At 42.6% G+C, this 23,808-nt stretch overlaps 1 protein-coding gene across 2 annotated transcripts; it reads left to right on the forward strand.

The window, feature by feature from the left end:
• Positions 1 to 23,415, forward strand: LOC125228645 (exportin-5). Of its 2 annotated transcripts, none has more exons than XM_048133302.1 (22): positions 1 to 29; positions 248 to 314; positions 512 to 660; positions 737 to 893; positions 2,572 to 2,790; positions 3,801 to 3,971; positions 4,397 to 4,561; positions 4,758 to 4,886; positions 6,348 to 6,590; positions 7,341 to 7,471; positions 7,559 to 7,700; positions 8,180 to 8,363; positions 8,641 to 8,804; positions 10,437 to 10,604; positions 10,968 to 11,167; positions 11,514 to 11,796; positions 12,345 to 12,570; positions 12,795 to 12,943; positions 13,269 to 13,436; positions 19,122 to 19,325; positions 19,657 to 19,830; positions 20,210 to 23,415. In XM_048133302.1, exons 3-22 carry the CDS (start codon positions 524 to 526, stop codon positions 20,369 to 20,371), a joined length of 3,576 nt encoding a protein of 1,191 aa, XP_047989259.1. In that variant the 5' UTR covers positions 1 to 29; positions 248 to 314; positions 512 to 523; the 3' UTR covers positions 20,372 to 23,415. The 2 variants fall into 2 exon arrangements, with proteins under 2 accessions (XP_047989259.1, XP_047989258.1); XM_048133301.1 differs by having other exon boundaries at positions 11 to 142.
• The last annotated feature ends 393 nt before the right edge of the window (positions 23,416 to 23,808 follow it).

Genomic DNA, 23,808 nt, shown 5'->3' on the forward strand with positions numbered 1-23,808 from the left:
ATTGTAAATCAGAAAATTCACCACACGAGGTGTTACTTTTGTTTTTAAATTTATTTGGTGTATTATTCTCGTAAATCTAATTCATTTACTTCTTCTTATTCACCTAAACAAATCTAGTTTCACTTTCCAACCTTAATTATGTGTAAGTTGCTCAGCTATTTGAAAAATGCATTTAAGAGCACACCGGGCAGGTGTCATATTTTAATTTGCAATAACACTAGTCTTTATATGGGCAATATTGTTTCAGTGTCGTGATACGCATGAAATGGAGTGAAAGGAATATTGTTCTATGGAGATAGAGTATTGCCAAGCAGGTAAATTATAATATAAGTTTTCTTTCACCATTTGATTTATTTATTTTATTTATCATAGATACTTACACAATTATGCGCGTGGTGATAGTCCCATATTGGTTATTTCCAGCTCAACAGATTACTAATATATTGTACATTTATGTCATAAAAAAATTCTGACAATTTTACAAAGTTTTTGGCACTGTTTTCATGACCAGAATCTGAGCTCAATGAACGTCGGTGGGATGGGGGAAGTAGGCGGAGAGGTGGCACTCATCGCCGACGAGCTCAGCCGTGCCGTGGAGCTCACTCTCAATCCGACAGTCTCTCATGAGGCTCGCAATCAGGCCTACAATGCTTGTGAAAGGTATGTCAACATTTCACTACATATTGCAACTTGTTTTTAAATGATGAAATTTGCTTTAATATTTTTGTTTTTGTAGCTTTAAAGAAAGTTCACCATGGTGTGCTCAAGCTGGGCTGTTGCTGGCAAGCGGACAGTATTCTGCAGTTGTCAAACATTTTGGTTTGCAACTTATGGAGCACACAGTGAAGTACCGTTGGACACAGATCACTCAAGCTGAGAAGATATTTATTAAGGTATGAGTGTGGTATAAGGTAAGTATGTAATATATAGTCTCCAGGTACAAAATATGTGAGTGAGTAAGTAAGCAAGTAAGTAAACACTTTATTGTATAAGAAAAGACTACAACACATATTTTAAATAAAAAAAATCCTTAAGAAATGAAAAGTGTGAGTTTAGTAAAACTTTGTACTTTGTTGCTTTTTGTCCCACTTTGTAAATTGCTATGAAGCTGCTGTGTCAGTTTATTCATATTAAGTTACAAGTCAGTCTCGTCTTTATAGTTAGCATCAAAGTGGGATGTTTTACCAAAACACTATCACAAATTTCTGCTAAAGTTTCAAAATCTATTTTGGACTTGTAACTGAATGATAAAGAGTTCCAAATTTAAAACAAAACAAATGTTTCTGGGTGTTAGAAAGCAAACATGCAGGGATCTTACCTGCCTGTAAGCTAGTATGATTTAAATTGTACAAAAAAATCACTGTATATTTATTAAAACAATGGATGGTGGGATATTCTGGACTCATTTTTGATTGGTTGGCCAGAAGTAGCACTAAACAGATAAGAATGGAAAAAGAGAAGGAGGTATTTGCCCAGCTTTGGGACATAGCAGGCTCTAAATAATAATATAAATAATGATTTATTAACTATTTTCACAAATGCTATGGCAGTTGCCCTAGCCTTGTGTTTCCTGTCGGCATGCCTTAAAAATGTTAATAGGTACAGTCGGCCAAGAAAGTGGTCTACCAGTTTTTACAAAAGTTTCTGTGAGCTCTAACGATCGCTAAGGTTTACTTGACACACGGCATGACGTAAACATCATATATAGACAGAGCGATTGTCACTGACATAATATTATTGCAAGTGCAAGCGGAAATCGACCTTGTTGTCTCATGACGTTTAAACGAACCTCACCCTCACATTTTTGGTCGACTGTACTAATCATTAATAATTGGCTGCATGTTATAGTTACCTACTACTGCTACTTAAACACATTTTTGAATATGGGATCTCTTTATTATTCACTAAAAGCCAAAATAGGTTTGAAATATATGCAAAAAAAATTGGATCAGTGGTCTTAGGAAATCAAAGGTATTGAAATGAAAGTATTGAATGGTTTGGTGAGGAATTTTGGTTCTGTTTCTAGGTTTCTATTGTATTAAATGGGGCATGAATAAAAACATAAATATGATGATCAAACAAAGGTTCTACAAAAGCCACTGCAAAAACTAGATCTGCTTTTATGACAACCTTGACACACTTTAGCGCTATAATGGCTATGTGGGGCATTGGTTTATACTGTGTTGCTAATCAGTGATTTAGGTGCTCACACAACTGATTAAACATTGAATTTGCTAACATTTAACTTTTAACCAAGTAATGTTATTGTTTTTTTTTTGTCACTAAGAAAACTTAAGCCTTGGTCATCTATTATGGGCAGTGAAATCCTAGCCAGCTCAGCTAGATTATATCATGATGATTGATGCAATTAGTTCTAAAATGAGATGCAATAAAACCTAAACTTAAAGTTAACCTTTTAAAGACCATGAATATATAAAGGTAATGTTCCTCCCGAGGCTGTTTGGTCAGTATGTACCCAGCTATTGACTTGCCTGTTTTGAAAGTTTTGTCTTAATTGTCTCAGTTTATAATTAAGTGAACATTGATTCAACATCCCAATTTGTGTTGTAGGAAAATGCGATGAAACTGTTGTACATCGGCGGCTGGGACCAGGGTCACCTGAACGACGCACTCGCACGGGTAATTGTGGAGATGATCAAGCGCGAGTGGCCGCAGCAATGGCCGACGTTGCTCTCCGAGCTGAGCGACGCCTGCGCGCGCGGCCATGCGCACACGCAGATCGTGCTTCACGTTTTCCTGCGGCTCGTGGAAGATGTAGCTACGTTGCAGGTGAGTGGCTCTGGACGAGGCTCCTTGTAAAGCTGATTCGTCAATAATGCTTAAGGTGACAACTGATTGTGCTTTGATAGTAAAACACTTTGTAGTTCTAACATGACAGCATTTTGTTTGCATGCATGTTGAAGGTGCTGCTGCCGGGATCTTCACAGTGAATGATTTCATACATACGATTTTTGGCTGCAGTACAATTAGATCTAAAAATAAATACAGTGTGTACTAATATATCAAATTATTCTTATTCTTTAAACAAAGCAAAAGATTCTGCAAAGTTTTGTACCTCAAATGTATTTAATATTTAAAAATTAAATGTTTTACAAACTGGTTTGACATTTTACAAATTTACTGCGTGGAGGTTAAACTGCATTTAGTAAGATTGTTTACATTCACAAAGTCACGCATGAAATTGATAGATAAGAGCTGTATCGTTAATTGGCACGCCACGATTTGCGCGCTGGTTACTATACCACTTGACATTAATAATTTCTTACACCAAGAGTCTGCTCATGACCTAAATATAACTTAAATAAAAGATTTGATAAACCTTTAGCAATATTTTAAATTAAATGTTCAAGTAAATAGTTAGATATTCAAGTTAACAATAGTTCATCAGAATAATTATTGCACTGTCCTCCAGTGTTTACATAATATTGTTGTTTTTATTCACTCTCCATTTTATATTGTAATAAAGGTCTTGCCGATTCTACCTCTCACCAATTCATTCATTAGTAATTGTTAATGATGTTGCTGTAGACCAGGGATGTTACGAAGATCTAGCTCCTAAATTAAGTTCAAATGAACGCGCGCTGAATGTGTACAGATGACGGCATCTTGACACTGACGCGCGGTTTAAGATTTTGCGCGCGGTGCACGGCGGTGCGCGCGATCACGCTCAACAACGCGCGGTCATGTACACAACACCATTGATTTTGTTACAATCTTTAACCGCGCGTCGCTGCGCGGTCATCTGAACAGTCTAAAGTCATTCTGGTTTACGTTAACAGACGCTGGAGCAGCACCAACGGCGCAAGGACATCTACCAGGCGTTGACAAGCAACATGGCGGAGATCTTCTCGTTTTTCATACGGCTCATAGAGCTACACGTGCAAGAGTTCAGAGAACACACCGCCAAGGGCGACACCAACGCTGCCGCCAGCAACGGAAGGGTTGTGCAGGTAAAAAAATAATACTTCTTATTTAATTAAATCTTTCATTTTAGGGCCAGTTGCATCAACCACATTTGGCAGACACGTCATCGTCACGCAGCAGACGTCTATGGAACTTCCCATACAATAAAATTTAACTAACGCTTTAATGGTGACAGACGGTTTGATGCAACCGACCCTTAGTATGCTACTGTATTTACCGGCACGGTACTGGCTGTTTATTTAAAGGATTAGGAAACCTTTAATGTTACTACACACTGCGTTTTTTAGGCCTCAATCGTTCTAACCACGAACGACAAGCCGCTTTGCACGCCTTTGTCTGTATCTTGCGTTCGTAAATTTTCAAGAATGGTCGTACTTGCCCGCCGGCGTATGCCAGCTGCCGACCGAATCCTTAATTTGCCGTTGTAAACCCTATGGTGTTCTGTCGACAGGTGGTCCTGCTGACGCTAACGGGATTCGTGGAGTGGGTGTCTACAAACCACGTGGTCACAAACAACGGGCGCCTGCTACAGATGCTCTGCATCTTGCTGCAAGACGAGGCATTCCAACTGCCGGCGGCAGAATGCCTGCTGCAGGTGGTGAACAGGAAGGGATCGGTGAGTCTTATTTGTTATTGTTTGACCCAATAGTTTAAGCTTCTAAGTTCCTATCTGCTTAAAAGAGCTGTAGGGTCGTTTTGATTTCGTGAAACTCTTTTTTGCTTACTCAGAAGTGTAGGTATATTAAACTTCTATGCATAATCATTTTTTGCAAGGTTGGTGTAACCAGCCCTGTATTACTTGTAATTTGCAGACTAAGGAGCGCAAGCCGCTGATGATCCTGTTCAGCGAGGACGCGATCTCGTGCATCCACCGCGCCGCGGTGGCCAGCATCAACGTCGCCGACGAGAAAAACTACTTGTTCCTAAAGAAGCTCTCTCAGGTTCGTCTGTTTAGCTGTTTCATAACAGCGTGTTTTACCAGCGCACATGCATTTAGATCAAATTTAGGGAATGAAGCTGGTATCGACAACGAACGGATCGTATACGCCTATAAAAATACACTAGTCTGACATCACCCTTAAATTGCGTACGCCACATTGCAAAAATGGCGTAAACGCCGTGAATTTCTTGGCTTGTATTGTGGGTACACAGACAAGAATTGCTGGGTCCTTTGCTCTTCGGTATAATGATTAATGACCTGGCATCCGTTCCGAGATTCGCTAGATGCCTTCTTTATGCCGATGACTTAAAGTTGATTTATGGCGTGCAAGAAATCTCAGACTGTGAATCTCTTCAAAAGGATCTTGATCTGCTGCACGAGTGGAGCGTAAGAAATATACTTTCATTTAATGTCTCCAAATGCGCGGTTATAAGTTTTAGTAGAGCTCGGAATCCACTGATGTACGAATATACTTTAGGTTCAAACAATTTAGTTCGTGTTAGCTCTATTCGTGATCTCGGTGTCATCCTAGACTCTCGTCTCAATTTCCATGAGCACTTGAATGCATTGACCCGTAATTGTTACAGGAGGTTAGGATTTGTCATTCGAAGTGCCAAGGATTTTACTGACTCACATACAATAAAGCTGCTCTACAACGCCTTAGTGAGGAGTAAACTTGAGACGGCCTCTGTCGTTTGGAGTCCCTACGAGACAACATATGTCTTGCAACTTGAAAAAGTGCAGAAAGTTTTCTTGCGCTTCCTATACAGAAAATTGTACGGATATTACCCATTTCTCTATCCCACCAAATTTTTGTTAGGAATGCTGGGATATAACTCACTCGAGGTAAGACGCAGTTCGGCACTTCTCACTGCAATTTGTACCATCCTACGCGGTGACTCTGACTGTGTCGAATTGACACCACAAGTAGTACGGCTGCTTGTCCCGATACCGTCTAAATTTGAGTTTCGGCCTCGAAACCGCTGTCTTCTGTCAGTACCAAGTTCCCGAACAGTGTCGAGAAGGAACTCTCCTTTTGTTCGAGCATTACACAGCTTGAATTTACTCCTCGCATCAGCGCCTGAATGTGATGTGTTTGCTAGTAGATGGATGGTTGTACGTGATGAATGTCTGAGGTTCAGCGAGATGATGGATGTTCGTCCTTCTTCTGTGCCTTATTAGTGTTTATTGTATGTCAACTTTTTCCCGTTATGTATATATAGGGATCATATATGTATTTTCACAGTGCTTTGGTTTATCTGTAATGCTGTGTTAATTATTATGAATAAAAAAAATAAAAAAAAAAAAAAAAAAAAGAATATAATGTTGTGATTTAGAAATATTTAGAAAGTATCTCTTCTTTCTCGGTTCCTCGTGGCTGAGGGTCGCGACCACACAAACAGACATTACCAACACCATGTCAAAGAAGCTATATATAAATCAAGTGAACGTTACTGTACAGGTGGTAGCCGGCTTAGGACAGCAGCTAACGTCCCTCTGGAGCTACGCGACAGGCGTGGAGTTCTGGATGCCCGTCCTGCTGGAGAGCATGCTGCTGCTGACGGCGCACCCGTCGCTGACGCTGACGCACACCGTGAGCAGCGTGTGGCTGGCCGTGTTCCGGCACGAGCACGCCAGCAAGCTGCCCGCCGTGGCCGCCATCGTGCCGCGCTGGCTGCACGCCGCCGCGCCCAAGCTGCTCAAGGTACTCTCTAGCTAACCTGTAAAAAGTGTGGAATGACCTTCATACGGTATGTCCTTAACCCTTCGAGCCCCAAGCATCTATATGTATTTACTTATATTTTACTGACATCACATGATGTCGCTGGGACTCGAAGGGTTAATCTTTAAAATCTTAAATGCATAGGCATCGCTTGGCCTGCGGTATCAAAATGTGTACAATTTCCGAAAATGTGTATCTCAACATTGCAATTTCTCGACCACATTTTGTTTGGAAATAATTAATTTCCGACGTAACGACAAGAGACGCAATAGTCCCGTTTCACAACTTTTTTCTACTGCAGCTGCAGGCCGTAACTTGCTGAATCAAACTTCACCGTGCTATTTGAGTCGTTCAATTCGCTTATGCGTTTCTATATAGCGCTGCCACAGTATAAGGACGACCCAGTAGTGAATCTCCCGCGATCGGTGTTTGGATCTCTCGCACGCGCCGCGGCGACCTTGGCAGCCGCGAGGTACTGCCGCGACCGTGATCGTCCGTTTCCACATGTACTCTCTGCACCTCGCTCGCGCAGAGCGCTACTCAAGGACAAACCGCGCGGCGCAAATTTTTTTAGAAGAATTATTACTGTTTTATACTGTGGCGCTGCTAACTGTTTGATCGACAAAAAGCGTTTTAAACCAACTGGCAGTTAAGTTGATTTCAAGAGCAGACAGTTTTCAATTCATTTGTATGTTGTTTTATCCTAAAATAACAGAATCTATATTTTCGCAGGTGACCTACCCTGCCACCCGCGCGAGCGGCGCGCACGACGCTGCTACCTACGCCTGCATAGACTACGACAGTGAACAGGAGTTCGCGGTCTTCTTCAACCGCTGCCGCACAGAGATACTTGATTGCTTTAGGTGACTTATATTCGACCTATTTTTATTTTAACACGGTCTGTATCACATATTCAGGTGTGATATTAACTTTGTGATTATTGTTTACAGACACTGTATGTGTGCGGCGCCGCTTGTGACGTGGGGATACGTAGAGCAGTGGACGCGCTCCGCGCTCGACAAGGTGGAGTCGTGCCCCGCCGAGCTGGACCACACGCACCCACTTCATGTCGAGTGGGAGGCTTTGTCGCAGGTGTGTTTACTACTTTAGGATCGTCAGACCCATAATAGTTATCTCGACTAACCGAACGTCCTTGTCACGCGGCGTGGCGTATACATATAGCAAAGTATACCCGTCACGCTAAACTGAGAGGTCCACCACACGCACCGCCTACACAACCGAGGCCTTGTCGCAGGTTTACTTGGTAGCTCTAAGACATAGTCCATTGCCTGCGTATGCCTCTCACGCCTACTTTGGTCCTCCTCTTAATTTTGGTATAGAATAATTCTAGAGTAAAATAAAATACGCCATAAAGCGAGGCACTCCATGAAGCATTGTGCTTAGCGTGTGATACGGGTAATGCATTTGTGCCTCGGGCGAGTAGCACGTAAGTTGAACGTTTACCGCGCGACCATGTTGCTTCGCTAGGTGCGTCATTCAGTGTGGACCTGCCTAATCTAATCATATATATTGTGCCGCGAATGACTGGACTATACGAATGATTTTTCCAGGTGTTAGACGTAGTTCTATCGCGACTGCTGCACTGCGAGCCTCGGCCGAACGTAGTGGAGGGTCTGCAACTACTGCAGCGCTGCGTGGCGTGCGCGCCGCCCGCGCCGCTCATTCTGTCGCTGCTGCTGTCGCTCGTGTCCGCGCTGTTCGTGTTCCTGAGCTGCGCCTGCAGCCAGATCGCAGGTATATATCGCTGCTGCTTCACCCGACGTCAGTCCCTATCGCATACCGCTAAAACACGTCAGTGGTCACTTTTATTCGTATCGTGCAATATGTTTCGGTGCTATATATCTGTCTATGTTTTACATTTGTTTCATGAATATGGGAATTAGAAGTATGTTCCAATCTACATCCAAGATTTGAATACACCATTAGTAACAAGTGAACTAAATATGTGTGTTTAAAAATGTATACCCTAGTGAACTGTTTCGCAATAAAGGAAATGTTCGTATGTGTGCAGGTCCGGGCGTGGGCGTGGCGGGCGCGGAGCTGCTGCCGCGCGTGCTGGACAAGGTGTTCGCGGCGCTGCTCACCCACAACCACACGCCGCCGCCGCGCCGCAGCCGCGCCGTCAAGAACGTGCGCCGGCACGCCGCCAGTCTGCTCGTCAAGCTCGGCTCAAAGGTACCACGCCTAAATTCACATTTTAACCCTAAAAATATCGGGATAACTAAAAATAATTTTTAAGAAAAAAAAACCGCCTTCCTTTGGGGTTCTGGTGATAAATACTTTCAAATGTTGGATTATGTTATCAATTCGTCTGTATCTTATACTTTTAAACGAGCAATTCTTGTATATTTATTTATTTATTTATTTATATATATATATATTTATTTACACTGACGATCTCGGAAACCGCTCTAACAATTTCGCAGAAATTTGTTATGTGGGGGTTTTTGGGGGTGAAAAATCGGTCTAACTTATCCTTAGGTCCCGGAAAACGCGAATTTTCGAGTTTTCATGCGTTTTTCTTCGCGCGCCATCTCGTGTGCAGTAGTTGTACTGTTAAGACAGAATTCTTTCGGTCGATGTAAGTACTATTTATTGCAAACACTAGATGGCGACACAGGTCAAGGCTAAAACGAATAGAAAATACACTATTTGAGTTTTTGTGGCGAAATGTGGCGAAATGAGAGTGTGGAGTAGTTGTGTTGTTAAGGCTGAGAATTCTTTCGCTCGATGTAGATACTATTCATTTTTGAACTAGATGGCGACACATGTCAAGGATACGAAACAGAACCGAGCGAAGCTCGGTTGCCCAGATATTATTTTTTAATGTTTGTTATTCGATATCTCCGTCATTTCTGAACCAATTTTGAAATCTGGATGATTCTGAAGTACTTACAGATGATAATGATTATCAGAACGGAACTCTAACCAGGGGCGGCTCACTCTTCATCAGCAGTTCCACTGCACCAAATGTCACTGTTCTGGACGTAAGTGCATGCTGTTCTTATAAAAATACCAAAGTCACTATAAGTGTGCCGTTCAGATTTGAGGAGTTCCATTCTGACCATCATCAGGAGTTCCACTGCACCAAATGTCACTGTTCCGTACGTAAATGCATGCTGTTCCTATAAACACACAAAAATCACCATATGTATGCCTTTCAGATTTGAGGAGTTCCCTCGATTTCTCCAGGTCAGCCATTTTCGCCAGTTCATCATCAGAACTGGGTTCTGAGAAAAATGGGACCAATCTGTATGCATATACATTCAATCAAAAAAAAATTTTTCAAAATCGGTCTAGTAACGACGGAGATATCGAGGAACAAACATTAAAAAAAAAAAAAAAAAAAACATACAGACGACTTGATAACCCCTTCCTTTGAGATTTGGAAGGCGGTTAAAAAAGAAAGAGAAGACCATGAACTCCAGTTACCGAAACCAAAGAGGATCGAGTATTATATAGAGTTACTGTCGAAGAAAAATGTGTAATCACAGTGCATAGACTGCCATCTCTTGACAGGGGCTTAAAACTTTTGAACCTCAGTTTTGACAATTTGGTCCATATTACTCCATATTCTTAGCTCGATATGTGTTAAAATGTCAAATATTAATATTAGCGCCATCTAGCTGAACGTACCCCAAAGGTGTAACGCCATCTAGGCCACCGTACCTTTTTCTGTATGGAACTGAGGTACGTTTTTTTCTTAGAGTTTATCTGTCTATACGGAATTATATGTCTTTGCCGAAACAAATGAAAAACATAGATCAAATTTGGTCAATGTGTCTCATATCAAGTTTTTGTTGTCAGTACCCACTGCTGCTCCTGCCGGTGTTCGGACGGCTACACGAGATGTGCCAGGCGGCGTTGGCGCGGCCCGGGCTCAGCGCCGTGGAGAGCGTCACCATACAGGAGGCGCTGTTGCTCGTGTCCAACCACTTCTGCTGCTACGAACGCCAGAGCGCGCTGGTAGCGCAGGTACGTTGCTGTTGCCGCTTTTGACTGTACTATGCAACGGCCGAGGCGTTCAACATTTAGCCGTTTGCCGCGTTGTACCGCGGCGGGCCCCAGAAACTCGAACCCTTAATGTTCTCGCGATGAACTGTCTTAAATAAAAAACAGACTGAGATACGGACGCATAACAATGTTATCCTATAAGGGAACCGTTTTTTCTTGTTGAAGAACCATAAAAAAATACGTAAATCAATAAGCAATGAAGTTTCTCTTAACCGTCACGGGGTTAACTTTGAGGCGAGATGGTGCCTGGCCCTTCTGAATTTATACATTTTTTAATTAATAACAAATCAGCGATTTCATGAAAGCGTTCGTTCATCCGTTTAGGTGCTGGGTGACGTGAGCTCGCGCTGGGCGGCGCTGGCGCCGCACCTGACGTCGGCGGCGTCGCTGGCGCGGCTCATCGGGCTGGACGCGCCGCCCGCCGCCGACGACGAGCACGGCGACGCGCGCCGCACGCTGCTGCACGCGCTCACGCTGCTGCTCGGCGTCGTCAAGCGCACCACCGTGCCCGCCGATCCTGACAAGTATGTCCGCCGTCACTCTTACCGCCGAGGGACGTTTGAGAGTGTCGGGTGATGGGCCTCTCCCAAAATGTTCTACAAACAGTTCTTATCCAACTTATTGTTGGTTATTTTATTTGCAACATATGATTGAACAATTGAACATATAATCATATTAAGAAAGAAATTACGACATGACAGAACAAATTGCCTCGTGCGAAGGTTAATATAACATTTACAGCTTCTTCAATGAAGGTCAGTATTTACATGCAGCATGCTCCAAGATTAATTTACCAGTTCAGATAAGTAAGTATACATCAAAAGTGGCCAATTCTATCGGAGATGTTAGTAAAGTATATCGATATCGCAGGGCGTCCCGCGGCGGCTTCAGCGCGGGCACGACGCCGAGCGGCAACCCTATCTGGCGCAACCCGTGCGGCGCGCACGTGCTGCCGCTGTTCCCGCACGCGCTGGCCCTGGCGCGCGCGCTGCACGAGCTGCACGCGCCGGGCGCGCTGCACGCGGCGCACGCGCGCGCGCTCGCGCCGCCGCCCGCCGAGCGCCGCAACCTGCTCGGGCTCGCCGAGAGCGACGCGCCGCCGCCCGCGCCGCACGACCGCATGCAGGGCTACGTGCACACGCTGCACGACAACGTGAGTCACCAGCACCACACACCTAGTAGCGATGCGACTGCTATCACTTAGAATGTTTAGGCCTCAAATACACGTATATGGATTACTTGCGCGATTAAGGACGAAACGATTTGCTAGAATGAGATGACGATATTCATATGATTAATTCATGTTCTTGTAATATAGCTGTGTCCCTACTTAAGTAAAGCTTACAGGGGTTGGCCCGAATACGGAAGTTGGCCTTCTGTAGCGTATATACAAAGACTAATGTTATACCTACCGTGTACGCACGCTTTTTCATAAACAAACATTCCCAAATATCAAAGTTAAGCGCAAAATATTATCGACGTTTTAACCGCCAGACACCTGTGTATTGTGCTTCGGCAATAAGAATTAACGCTGGACTTCGTTAAGTTCAATTTCGCCTAGATGATCGTGATGGCTTGGTGTGTGAGGTATGACATATTCCGACTAGTATGCTCACTACCGATTTAAACCCCCATAAGGCCGCATTATCTCGAAGCGGTTTTTCACGTGCATGAAATCCATTCGTCCTGATGTCGGTGCAGGTGTGCCACCTGGTGGGCGCGGCGGCGACGACGCTGGGCCGCGAGCTGTACTCGGCGCCGGGGCTGGCGCGCGCGCTGCTGGGCTCGGTGCTGGCCGTGGAGCACCTGCCCGAGCACTGGCTGCGGCCCATCGCGCGCCACGCGCTCAAGCCGCTGCTGCTGCACTGCCCGCCCGCGCACTACGCCGACCTGGCGCTGCCGCTGCTCGACCACCACGCGCCGACCAGTACGTACACGGACAGCTTTACACACATTTTTCATTTCTAGATTTTTTAAAGATTTCGTTTAGCTTCATCTATCCGTAGCGCGGTTTATCACTGACCATTTTCCGCGCTGTTACAATTTCTTTCCCAAAAAATCCAAAAATGTTTCGTATAAAAAGAATAACTCATTTGAAGATATGTAGAACATTTTTGAAGAAAACATTCTAATATACTGTTTAATTTACAGTGTTAGTACATTTATCACAACGATGGGAATACATCGCTTCCCTATACGAGTCCGGTAAACTGGAGGAAGAGGGCAGCAACGAGTCACAGGAAGTCTTAGAAGATATGCTAGTCAGGCATCTAACGAGGGAACACCTAGAAGTGCTCAAGGTTGGTACTAGAATATTCTAGTATTATTGTTACATTCAGTCAATGTGTAAAAAAATGACGGATAGGTTACGGTTAAATCCTCTTTCAGGACCCATCAACCTTTTATAAATAATTCCAATAGCATTTCAATCAGTGTCACATTTTTCGTTAGTGCTCCTAATTTACATTTTAAATCTAAATTGCAATGCTGAAATTCCAATTAGCACTTTCACAGTCTGTAATTTGTACGAGGCCTGAAGTGCACCGTATTTTGTTTCACTGAGTGTATGCCGACCTCGAGAAGTGCACATACACTCATGAAATAAGTTGTAACATTGCTGTAAAGGTGTCTCTGGTGGACGGCGGGGTGAGCCCGGAAGCCGTGACGGGCGCGGGCGACATGGAGGAGGACAGTCCGCCGGCCGCCAGCTCGGCGCGCGCGCCCGAGCAGGTGTCGGAGCTGGGCGCCGTGGTGCTGGCCTCGCCGCGCGCCGGGCCCGCCGTGCTGCACACGGTACGTATACACGATAACACGACACGCGACCTGTGGGTAGACCACGGGCCGTTATACCGGTGTCACTAGTGGAATGCGAAGTGAGCCGAAGGTGGCGGCGGGCGCCCGCCGTGCTGCACACGTTCCACGTGGCCTCCTTTAATTATGGTTTTTTAACTCAGCGTAAGTTTACGGTATGACTCCAATAATTTGCTGTACAGATAGCGTTAGGGTCGGCTCACACCGGAATGGCACCCACTGCTCCACATCTCGGACACTGGCGATCAAATATATGAAAGAGGCGCGTTCCTAGCACACATTCTAAGCTCGTGTAGGTGAACGCGTACCATGCTTGTGTGAGTGAGATATGACTGGTCGACTGTTCGCGTTTTTGACAGGCGGTAACTGTGAGGTAACCGAAGGGGGGTAGGCGGCACTTTCAGCGGGGAGCGGGAGTGGCCATACTGTACAATAATACTCTTTATTATACTGTGACTGCTCGCCGCAGCCGGCCGCTGCCATTCCGGTAATAACCGACCCTTACTCAACCGATTCTAATTTTTTTTTGGTCGGGACAGAATAGGCTAGTTTCCTACACACAAAATAAAATATTTTATGCAGTGCACGAAATAAAGCACCACATCATAAGAAGAAAAATATGGACAGTAGTTATTTTTAAACAGAATTTCTGTTTAATAAGTCAAAGAGAAAGATATAAAGTAAATGAATTGATCGTGACATCGCTCCTCAGTATTTCATAGTAATTCCATATCAACAAATCGTTTTGACAGTTCATAAAAAGGAGCTGATTTGACTAGTAGGAAACTAGCCTATTATGGAATATGTAAAATTTTGATATACGGCTATAATAATATGTTTTTCTACTAAACCATAGATACAAAAAACATCTACCATTTATTTAGTCACCGCACACTACAACTAAATAAAAATATGCGCATACATCTACTATACATTATCCGTCGTCGCGGTAGTGAATGAAATACATTGTTTCATACAGAAATTATGGACAAATCCTTGTGAATTTTTTATTAATTTTACGTAAATGTGCGTGCCAAATTTTGTGTACAGACACAGAGCCGTCATATTTCGCGCATTATTAGTTGACATTGTCATCAGTGACATTTGGCTCTTGACAAGTAATTATTTAAAGATATTGGTTTAGTTAACTCAAGCAGACTCAGAAATAATGACGCATTTTGTCAACAAAGATACATATCGTGTATTTCGACACTGCTAATGTAAATATATAAGGTCAGTGCGGGCAAGACCGGCATAGTTTATTTGAAATAAAGTTTGAATGGATAAAACTCTATAATTAATGTAGTTTGGCGTAATGCGCATGGTCCTATGGGATAGCAAATATTATATTTTACAAAGCTTTTATAATATTTTGGCGAAATATGGTAATTTTAATTGATAAAAATCACATTTTTTAAGGCTCGGCGGGTTGACCGTCCCCCCGCGGTGAGCACGGGAAGACCGTCTAGTGCTTGTTGTCCCGTAATTTCATATGAGACTAGGTTCCAAAACCATGATCATTGTTATTTTACGTAATAACAGGGCAGAATGTACTAGATAATTAATAAAATAACGTTGAAATTTTAAACATATAAGCATTTTTTCATTTATAAGGCAAGACCGGCATATGTCCCGTAGATGGGGTTCATAACCTTTTCTTTTCAGGTCCAATTTAGTCACGATATTACAGGCTCATATAAATCCAACTACTTATTTGTTTTTGAAACTTGGTTATTAAGTAAAGGTAATAGGATATTAGGTACGTGAAATAGTTTGGTAACATTTCTTAGCAATGTCCCAGACATTGTCAAATATGTTTTCAGGGGTACTGATTTCAAAATTAATGACCAATTTGGAATCTGATATTACTGACTGTCACTTTGACACAAAAGTCGTCATGGTTGTCGTCAAATAAGTTTTCGGAGGTGCTGATTTCAAAATTAATAAACAATCTGGAATCTAACATTGCTGACTGTCACTTCGACGCAAAAGTCGTAATAGGTGTCGTCACATAGGTACTGATTCCAAAATTAATGACTAATTTGAAATCTGACATTGCTGACTGTCACTTTAACACAAAAGTCGTCTGGTGTACTGATGTGCCTACGGAAAGTTTCCAAAATTCTGAAATTTTCACATAGGAAAACTTCGGAAACTTTCCACACTTTGTATGGACAATTGTATGGATGGAAACTTTCCACTTCATAAATTTAAATTTACTTTATTTTTAATGAAAGTTTCGTGAATTTTTCAAGAAATTTAAGATTTTTTTTTAAAGTTTCCGCAACTTGCACATCATTAGTCTGGTGTCTCGTCAAATAAGTTTGCAGGGGTGCTGATTCCTAAATTAATGATCAATTTAGAATTTGACATAGTTGACTGTCACATTGACTTAAAAGTTTTCATGGGTGTCATCAAACAGTTTTTTGGCTGTAATGGTTATTGGAATCAGCACCCCCGAGAACCTGTTTGACCACACCCATGACCACTTGTGTGTCAAAGTGACAGTCAGCAATGTCAGATTCCAAAGTGGTGTTTAATTTTTAAATTAGCACCCCCGAAAACATATTTGATGATACCCATGACGAGTTTTGTGTCAAGTGACAGTCAGCAATGTCAATTAACGGTCAGGTAGCCGTAAAATAGTCGGTCAAAACCGTCTTTAAGGGTACCCATACGGTCCCTGTTGGGTAATGCTGATTATAAAAATAATGACCAACTTGAAACCCTACTCTCTTTTGAAATATTTGTCGCCGCATTTTGCACAATCTACATAACAAAAATAATAAAAAACGGGTAGAACTTATGATAATTCTACCAACTTAAATATGATGATGAATAATGCAGTGTAGGCTTACTTCTGTTCACCTCTTATCATTCTTCACAATTATGTCACATATATTTTATTTTTACTTAATACTTTCGAATGATTTTAGTAACACCATACGAATCATTACCAAAACTGTATTTCGAAGTTAAAATCAAAAACGGTACAACTACCATAAGCCAAAAACGTACTTATATATTGATATCGTTTACACTCGACTTATATCCAATAAAGCCTAAAAAAGGTTGGCAACTCCTTGTTTATCATATGCCGGTCTTGCCTTTCTCTTTTATGCCGGACTTTCTGAGTAGGCACAATTTCTAAGTTACATATTTCAGAACATAAAACTAGAAATTGAGCGCGTTTTGAGAAAATTAATAGTACTAGTCAGAAAGAACGGTTATTAAATGACTACGTTACATATACAATATACAAATATTCCGACTGCTTCTATTTTATTTTAATTTTTTGCGGAACCATGTTGAACTCGGTGTTCGAGTTCGAAACACAAATCAAGATTATTGTTAACTAGTGTTCGTCCTAGGGATATGTATTGAAGACCAATGGCTTGAGGATGAAAAACTGGTATACCTTCGGAGGTGTGAGAGGCGTAGATATATAAACACAAAAGTTATAGTCAATAGACGGTCTTTCCGGGTAGACGGTCTTCCCCACACTGACCTTATGACCGCGGCTTCGCTCACGTAAGAAAGAGACAAAAAGTAGCCTATGTCATACTCCATCCCTTCAACTAAATCCCCTTAAATAATCACGTCAATTCGTCGCTCCGGTTTTGCCGTGAAAGACGGACAAACAAACAGACACACACCCTTTCCCATTTGTAATATTAGTATGGATTTGACATTATTATTTATATTTTATTAATTATATATGTATAGCCCAACTTCGTCGGGAACAGCGTGTTATGTAATGGCGTCGTTGGTGTACAGTCGTCTGTCACGCCGTGAAGGTGCGTTCGATTCCCAGGATTCTATTAACTTTTTGTATTTTTTTGGATATAAATTTCGTATTTTTTATTGACCGAGCAAGATTGGAGAGCCGAAGGTCTCAATTTTATCTTAGAGAACCTATTGATATTTTTATTGTCATTTTGATTTTCTATTTATTAAGTTGAGATATAAAACACAACTTTTAATACCCTCGCTAAATATAATATTTTATCGAAATTACTCCTTAGATAAAAAAAAGTCCACTTGAGTTTTTAAAGCATTACGTTACTCAGTTACTTAACTATTGCATTTTCATTTACTAATTTAAGATTTCAAAAGCGATTTGAATACCCTTGCTCCATCGAAAATAAACAATTAGAAAAAAAATCATTCGAATCGTAGTTTAGAAACTAAAATTTATCTATACTTTTTTGGAATTTTTAAAAATATCAGATTAGGTTAATTATGTTAGAAATTCTGAGTTCGACGAACCCAAAAATTATTACCATGTAAGAGAATAGGTTTTTAATCTTTTTTGTGGAAAACGCTCAGTAGCGTACATATACATTTATGTATAATAATAAAACAAAAAATAGTGTCTCATAGTGTTGTGTTCCTGCCGGTGAGTAAGGCTGCCAGAGCTCAACGAGGGTGTGGGGTGCTGACGACGGGAGGACTTATGGAACTAATTTGTTCCGTCTATTGTCCTTTGAGTCGTCGGCAACCCAAACCCTCCTTTGAACTTGTACACTCCTTTTTGCTGTGCACACGCAGCAAAGGGGAGTGTACAAGTTTCTAATGGGGCGGCAACGCGCATGCGACACTTTGAGTTGCAGGCGTCCATAGGTTACGGTGACCGCTTTCCATTAGGCGGACCGTATGCTTATTTGCCACCGACGTAGTATAAAAAAAAAAAAGAAAAAGTCCTGGATTCGAACCCAGTACTTCCATGCAAATCATGCGATGGCACGTATTTACCGCAAGGCTATTTAAACAAGCTGTCGCCGCATGAAATTATCGACTAGAAGGAATACAAAAACACTGTTTGTATGTGAGTGGTACTTAGAAATAGTGTAAAATAGTAAATTTATCTACATTAAGGGGATTAACGTTACAATGAGAAATTGAATGTTTGTTGTAATACGTCAATTTTAATATTAAATGTTCGCGAAGCATAATTGAAAGTATATAAATGCCTGTACGACTCCACAAAAAAAATAAGACTGGTAATTTGAAGATTAACGCCATCTAACGCAGCCTGAGCTTCGGGTAACCTAAGCGAGCCACCTTAAAGTAATTTTCACCACACCAAAACGAACAAAATACTGACTATAAAACATCAAAATAAATCAAATCCATCAATTTATTCAATATTTAAGATTCAAAATAATCATTTACAGTAATAGGGCTTAACGCGAGTGATGCGTTCCAGGGAAAATCGCGTAAAGCGAATTTCGCGTATATCCGGGTCACTTGATTAAGGTACCAAATTTAAAATCAAACCGAAAAAAGTTTATATTTTACTTGAAAAATTACAATCAAATAGCTTGTTTAAAGAAACTTTAACATTTTACATTTAAAAAAACAATAATAGAGTGCTATTTTTAATTAAAAAAACAATTTAATGTTTTCTGAGTGGCGTTTTGCTTCCGATCCATCAAAATTTAAAAATCGCGTTATAGCGAATCCGCGCTAAACGGGGCCGCGTAAAGCGGGGTATTACTGTACAGGTAAAATCTAGCAGCCAGATTAAGACATCGAGTTAAAATTTGTATGAAATTACTATGCCTCCTTGTGGATAAAATGCAATTTTGCTATCTGTTTTGGAATAACAAAGAAAGCCTTTACCAGTTGGTGTGGTGAAAATTAATTGTTTATTGATTGCGTCAGGTGCTCCGCGCGCTGACGTGGCCGGACTCGACGTCGTCGCTGCGCGCGACGGCGCTAGCGTGGCCGGCGCTGCGCTGCGCGCTGGACGCGGGGCTGGTGGGCGAGGCGGAGGCGAGCGGCGCGCTGGCCGCCGTGCTGCAGGCGCTGCGCGCGCACGGCCAGCACGACGCCAACCAGGCCGCGCTGCTCGCGCTCGCCGTGCAGGTACACACACACACACACATACGTACCATCTCACACTCTCTTACCCACATATATAGGTAGGAAGGAGTTCGGATCTGCCTGCCGATTTGTATAGTCATAAATGACTACAGCTAAATACGCCCCGTCTAGATTCTTATCGCGCGTTGTCCTTCAATACTCTCAGCGTAAAAAATAAGCATCAGGCGAGTCGATATACTCTAGTACAGGAGCTCAGGAGTATAAATACACACATCGCACCTAGGAACGACATAAAAGCATTTAAATCTAATATGAAACAAAAGCTCGCGAGTTTCTTCCAAAAAAAAAACACAGATTTGTTTGCTGTATGCAGGCATACGAGACGCTGCGGCCACGCTTCCCGCACGTGGCGGGCGTGCTGCGCGCCATCCCCGACGTGGACGCGCACGACCTGCGCCGCCTCGACGAGAAGCTCGCGCCCGGCAACGCCAAGCAGAACAAGATCGACAAGACCAAGCGCGACCTCTTCAAGAAGATCACGGCTAGGGTGAGTGTCGGGAGTGTCGCTTTAATCGGTCGCATTCATCTAATAATGCCCATGCTCAAACTCATGCGACTCATCTTAATAAGGCATAAGCAGGCCAGGAATTATGCAAAATTTAACCCTATCACTGTGATATAGAGTTCAAAATTAGGTTTCCCACTTATATATTCCCTGTGCCTTAGAAAGGCTTAAAGGTCGGCATCGCACCGTCTGGTGGTTCGGATGTCTGAGCACTGGGTTCTCGTTTGACATAAAAATATGCTGCCGCCATTTTGGAATAGGAAATATTGGGATTCGCTTCAAGAAGCTAACCTAATCGATCTAGTCGGTCCGTTTTTCCATTCGATTCATATAAATAAATGGTGGTATCGTGTGATCGCAGCTGATCGGGCGCAACGTGGGGCAGCTGTTCAAGAAGGAGGTGTACATCCTGGACCTGCCGCACATGGGCAGCGCGCGCCGCGAGCCGCCGCGCAGCGCGCTGGACGCGCCGGGCGGCGCCGGCCTGCCCGGCCTGTTCGCGCCCGCGCCCGCGCCCACCTAGCCGCGCCCCGCACCGCCGCGCAGCGCGCTGGACGCGCCGGGCGGCGCCGGCCTGCCCGGCCTGTTCGCGCCCGCGCCCGCGCCCACCTAGCCGCGCCCCGCACCGCCGCGCAGCGCGCTGGACGCGCCGGGCGGCGCCGGCCTGCCCGGCCTGTTCGCGCCCGCGCCCGCGCCCACCTAGCCGCGCCCCGCACCGCCGCGCAGCGCGCTGGACGCGCCGGGCGGCGCCGGCCTGCCCGGCCTGTTCGCGCCCGCGCCCGCGCCCACCTAGCCGCGCCGAGCCGAGAACGTTACACTACCCGCACACCAAACCGACGACCGACCGACTCTCATCATTTTTCTCGCGTAGTTTTCTACGACGTCTCGGTATCGTCTTACCGGATGTGACAATAGTACATTATCCGTTTTCACGCCGAGGCATGTATAGTGCTTTTCTCAAACATACAATGAAATAAAAAAAAATGCTCTAAAGGACAATATTTTATAAAAAAAAGTTACTTTGCAGCCCTAGGCCTAAAAAATAATATGAAATCCCTTTACAGTCCTCTCGAGTTGTTGCGCCCAAAAAGCGATACTTCCCAGCCCATTTTAAGGAACGTAAAGACAATATTTCATTGCATGTTTGAGAAAAGACTTTTTTTATGACGGGCGCTTTTCCAACTCTTGATCATCAAACACTACTGACGAAAGTGACGAATGAAGAAAGGCCGACGAAAGCAGAATATAACGAATTTAAAAACTTTACAAAAAACGAATGGGACGATCCACACGCTCACATTAATAACGCATAGATAGGTAGTGTGTCCTAGTGAAGCCATTTCGAGTGAGACCGCACAGAGCACTCGAAGTCATATCGATTTGTATCTTCCAAAAAAAATTAAAGTACAAGTAAGATGGTACTTTGTGCAGTGCAGGGAATGGGTGTTACAACGCAACATATATTAAAAATAAACCTCCCTAACTAACTATGGGATATGGGTTAAATTGTGGTGTAGGCGAGAGGCTGGCAACCTGTCACTGCAATGCCACAGTTTCGTTTTCTTTTAACCCCTTATTTGCCAAGAGTGGTCCTGAAGCTTTAGTAGTTTCATGTGCTCTGCCTACCCCTTTATGGGAAAGAGGCGTGATTGTACGTATTGTATGTATGTTGTATGTAAACCTCCCTACATTATATTTCACGCGTAATTATAGAGTTTACCTATATCAAACATGTTTCGGCTTCACTTTTGGGCGATGAGTCGTATGGAGATTATCGGTCTATGTGTAATACGACCACACGCGGATGTAAATGTCGTTCCTGGGCCCCGGTCGTTGGTTTGGTTTGCGGATGTTGTGCCTCCCCATGTCGGCATATTCATATTTCGATTTAGGGCCGGTTGCACCAAACCGTCTGGCACCGTTAAAGCGTTCGTTAAATTTTATTGTATGAGAAGTTCCATAGAAATCTGCTGAGTGACGATGATGTGTCTGTCAAATGTGGTTGGTGCAACTGGCCCTTAGTGGGGTTCGCCGCTCGTAAAATGGATCTTATTTTATACTCTTATCTTTGTAGTGGTCGTTCTAAAGAGATCGAGACGCTGTCGGAAAGTTGTGATAACGCCGTTGGCCGGCCCGACTGTTTGTACGTCTCTAAATACTGGCTAGTGGACTGTAATTATTTTAAATCGCAGGTAGGTGTTGATTAGAATAATCCGGCTATACGATAGGAGCATAGCTATCGTAGTATAAAAATCAACATTAAATAGGGCCAATTGACGTGTTTGCGCCACAATTATAATTTTATGTAATCATAAACATTCAACGTGGCACTAATTTTTTCTTCTAATATCGCTTCGCTTATGTTATGTGCCATAGTAAATAGCGATTGCACAAAGAAACAAGGCATATTACAGTTATTATGAATCACGTAATTGCCGCAGTATGCCTCAAAAACAAATGCTACATTAACTAAAATAATCATATGTATAGTAAAAGACATACATATGAGCCTAAGCGGTTCTTATTCTGAAATATTTATGGCAATGTGCTGATTATAACGCGCATGTTGGTATATAATTATAGCGCATAGGTACAGTCGTCAACAAATTATTTCGGAGCGGCCAAGGTGACTTCTGAACACGCCTCTGTTCCAGTCAATCGTTAAGCGAATGTTCGGCCGTTTTGATATATCTGATGACAACTGTACAATTGTATATACTTGTAAACTGACTGACGTAAGGTTCCTAAACAACGACTGCTCATGTGAGATTTAGTGTGACTTTGGAACTAGCTATTAATTTTGCACTTATCTCATATCCAGATATATGAGGTAGTCTGACAGTGAAGGACATGTATTTCATAAGATTACAACATTAAATTTGTTTATTTTACCTTTGTAGAGTGTTTTAAAGTGTCAGCATGGGCATGCACATGGGCTGGCACATGTCATCTCAGTAAGTACTATTTTGTAAGATCCTGCTTCTAATTTTTGAAGTTATGTTATCTGTCACCATTCACCGTAGGTACTCATGTTGTTCGAAAGTACTTTAAAATTAGGTCTGGTTTGCATGACTTAATCTTATTTTTAAATACGTAACTAAAATATACTGTCAGTTTAGTCTTCCTAAGGCCTGATTTAGACGGCGTGCGAACTCCCATGCGATTTTAGTTACATTGCGCACTGTTGAGGTTACATACAATTTTGCACATCCATCAAATACCGCAATGTAATAAAACTCGTATGCGAGTTCTCGTACCGTCTAAATGGGCCCTATTTCTGTATAATTACTACATGAGCTAAGGTCTTTTGATTCATACAAATGTGGACTACTTTTAGGTTATGTTGTAATGATAAGTGTCAGAATTTGCCTCATCTGCCTGCGAGAAAAGACTGTTAAATGGGTGTATAATTTGAATTTTGATACGTGTTTGATTACATCGTGTAGCCGGTTGTGAATATTAGCCATATCGTACTCGTACTCAGCTCCTACTTGTACTCGCAATGTTAAACATTCTAATGTGAATAACCATTTATATGTTAATAATTAAATTATGTTATGAAGTGATTATTTATATTTTATTTCTCCATAATACCGCCACTCCGTACTACCTAAGGATTAAAACTTACAAGTGGATTCATTTAAATATGTTCCCATTGTTAGCATGACAACATTGTATTTTGTGGTATTGTTCTCGCTAACCTATTACGTCCACCTCGATTCTGCAGACTAAAAACCCTCCGTGATGCTGAGAGATTGATCTCAAGTATTAAATGGATAAATGCAATAGACGAAATACACATTGGATAACACGTTGCCATTCTGAATGTAAACCTTACGGCTTTGTGATAAGACTTACCATGATCTATATGTGGGCCGTGTGGGGACACTTGACAGTGACTGTGGTGACACACAGTGATCTATTGCGCTTCGACAGTGTATGCAGGCTAAGGTATATAGA

Source organism: Leguminivora glycinivorella, chromosome 8, assembly GCF_023078275.1.
Source record: "Leguminivora glycinivorella isolate SPB_JAAS2020 chromosome 8, LegGlyc_1.1, whole genome shotgun sequence".
Classification (NCBI taxonomy): Eukaryota; Metazoa; Arthropoda; class Insecta; order Lepidoptera; family Tortricidae; genus Leguminivora; species Leguminivora glycinivorella.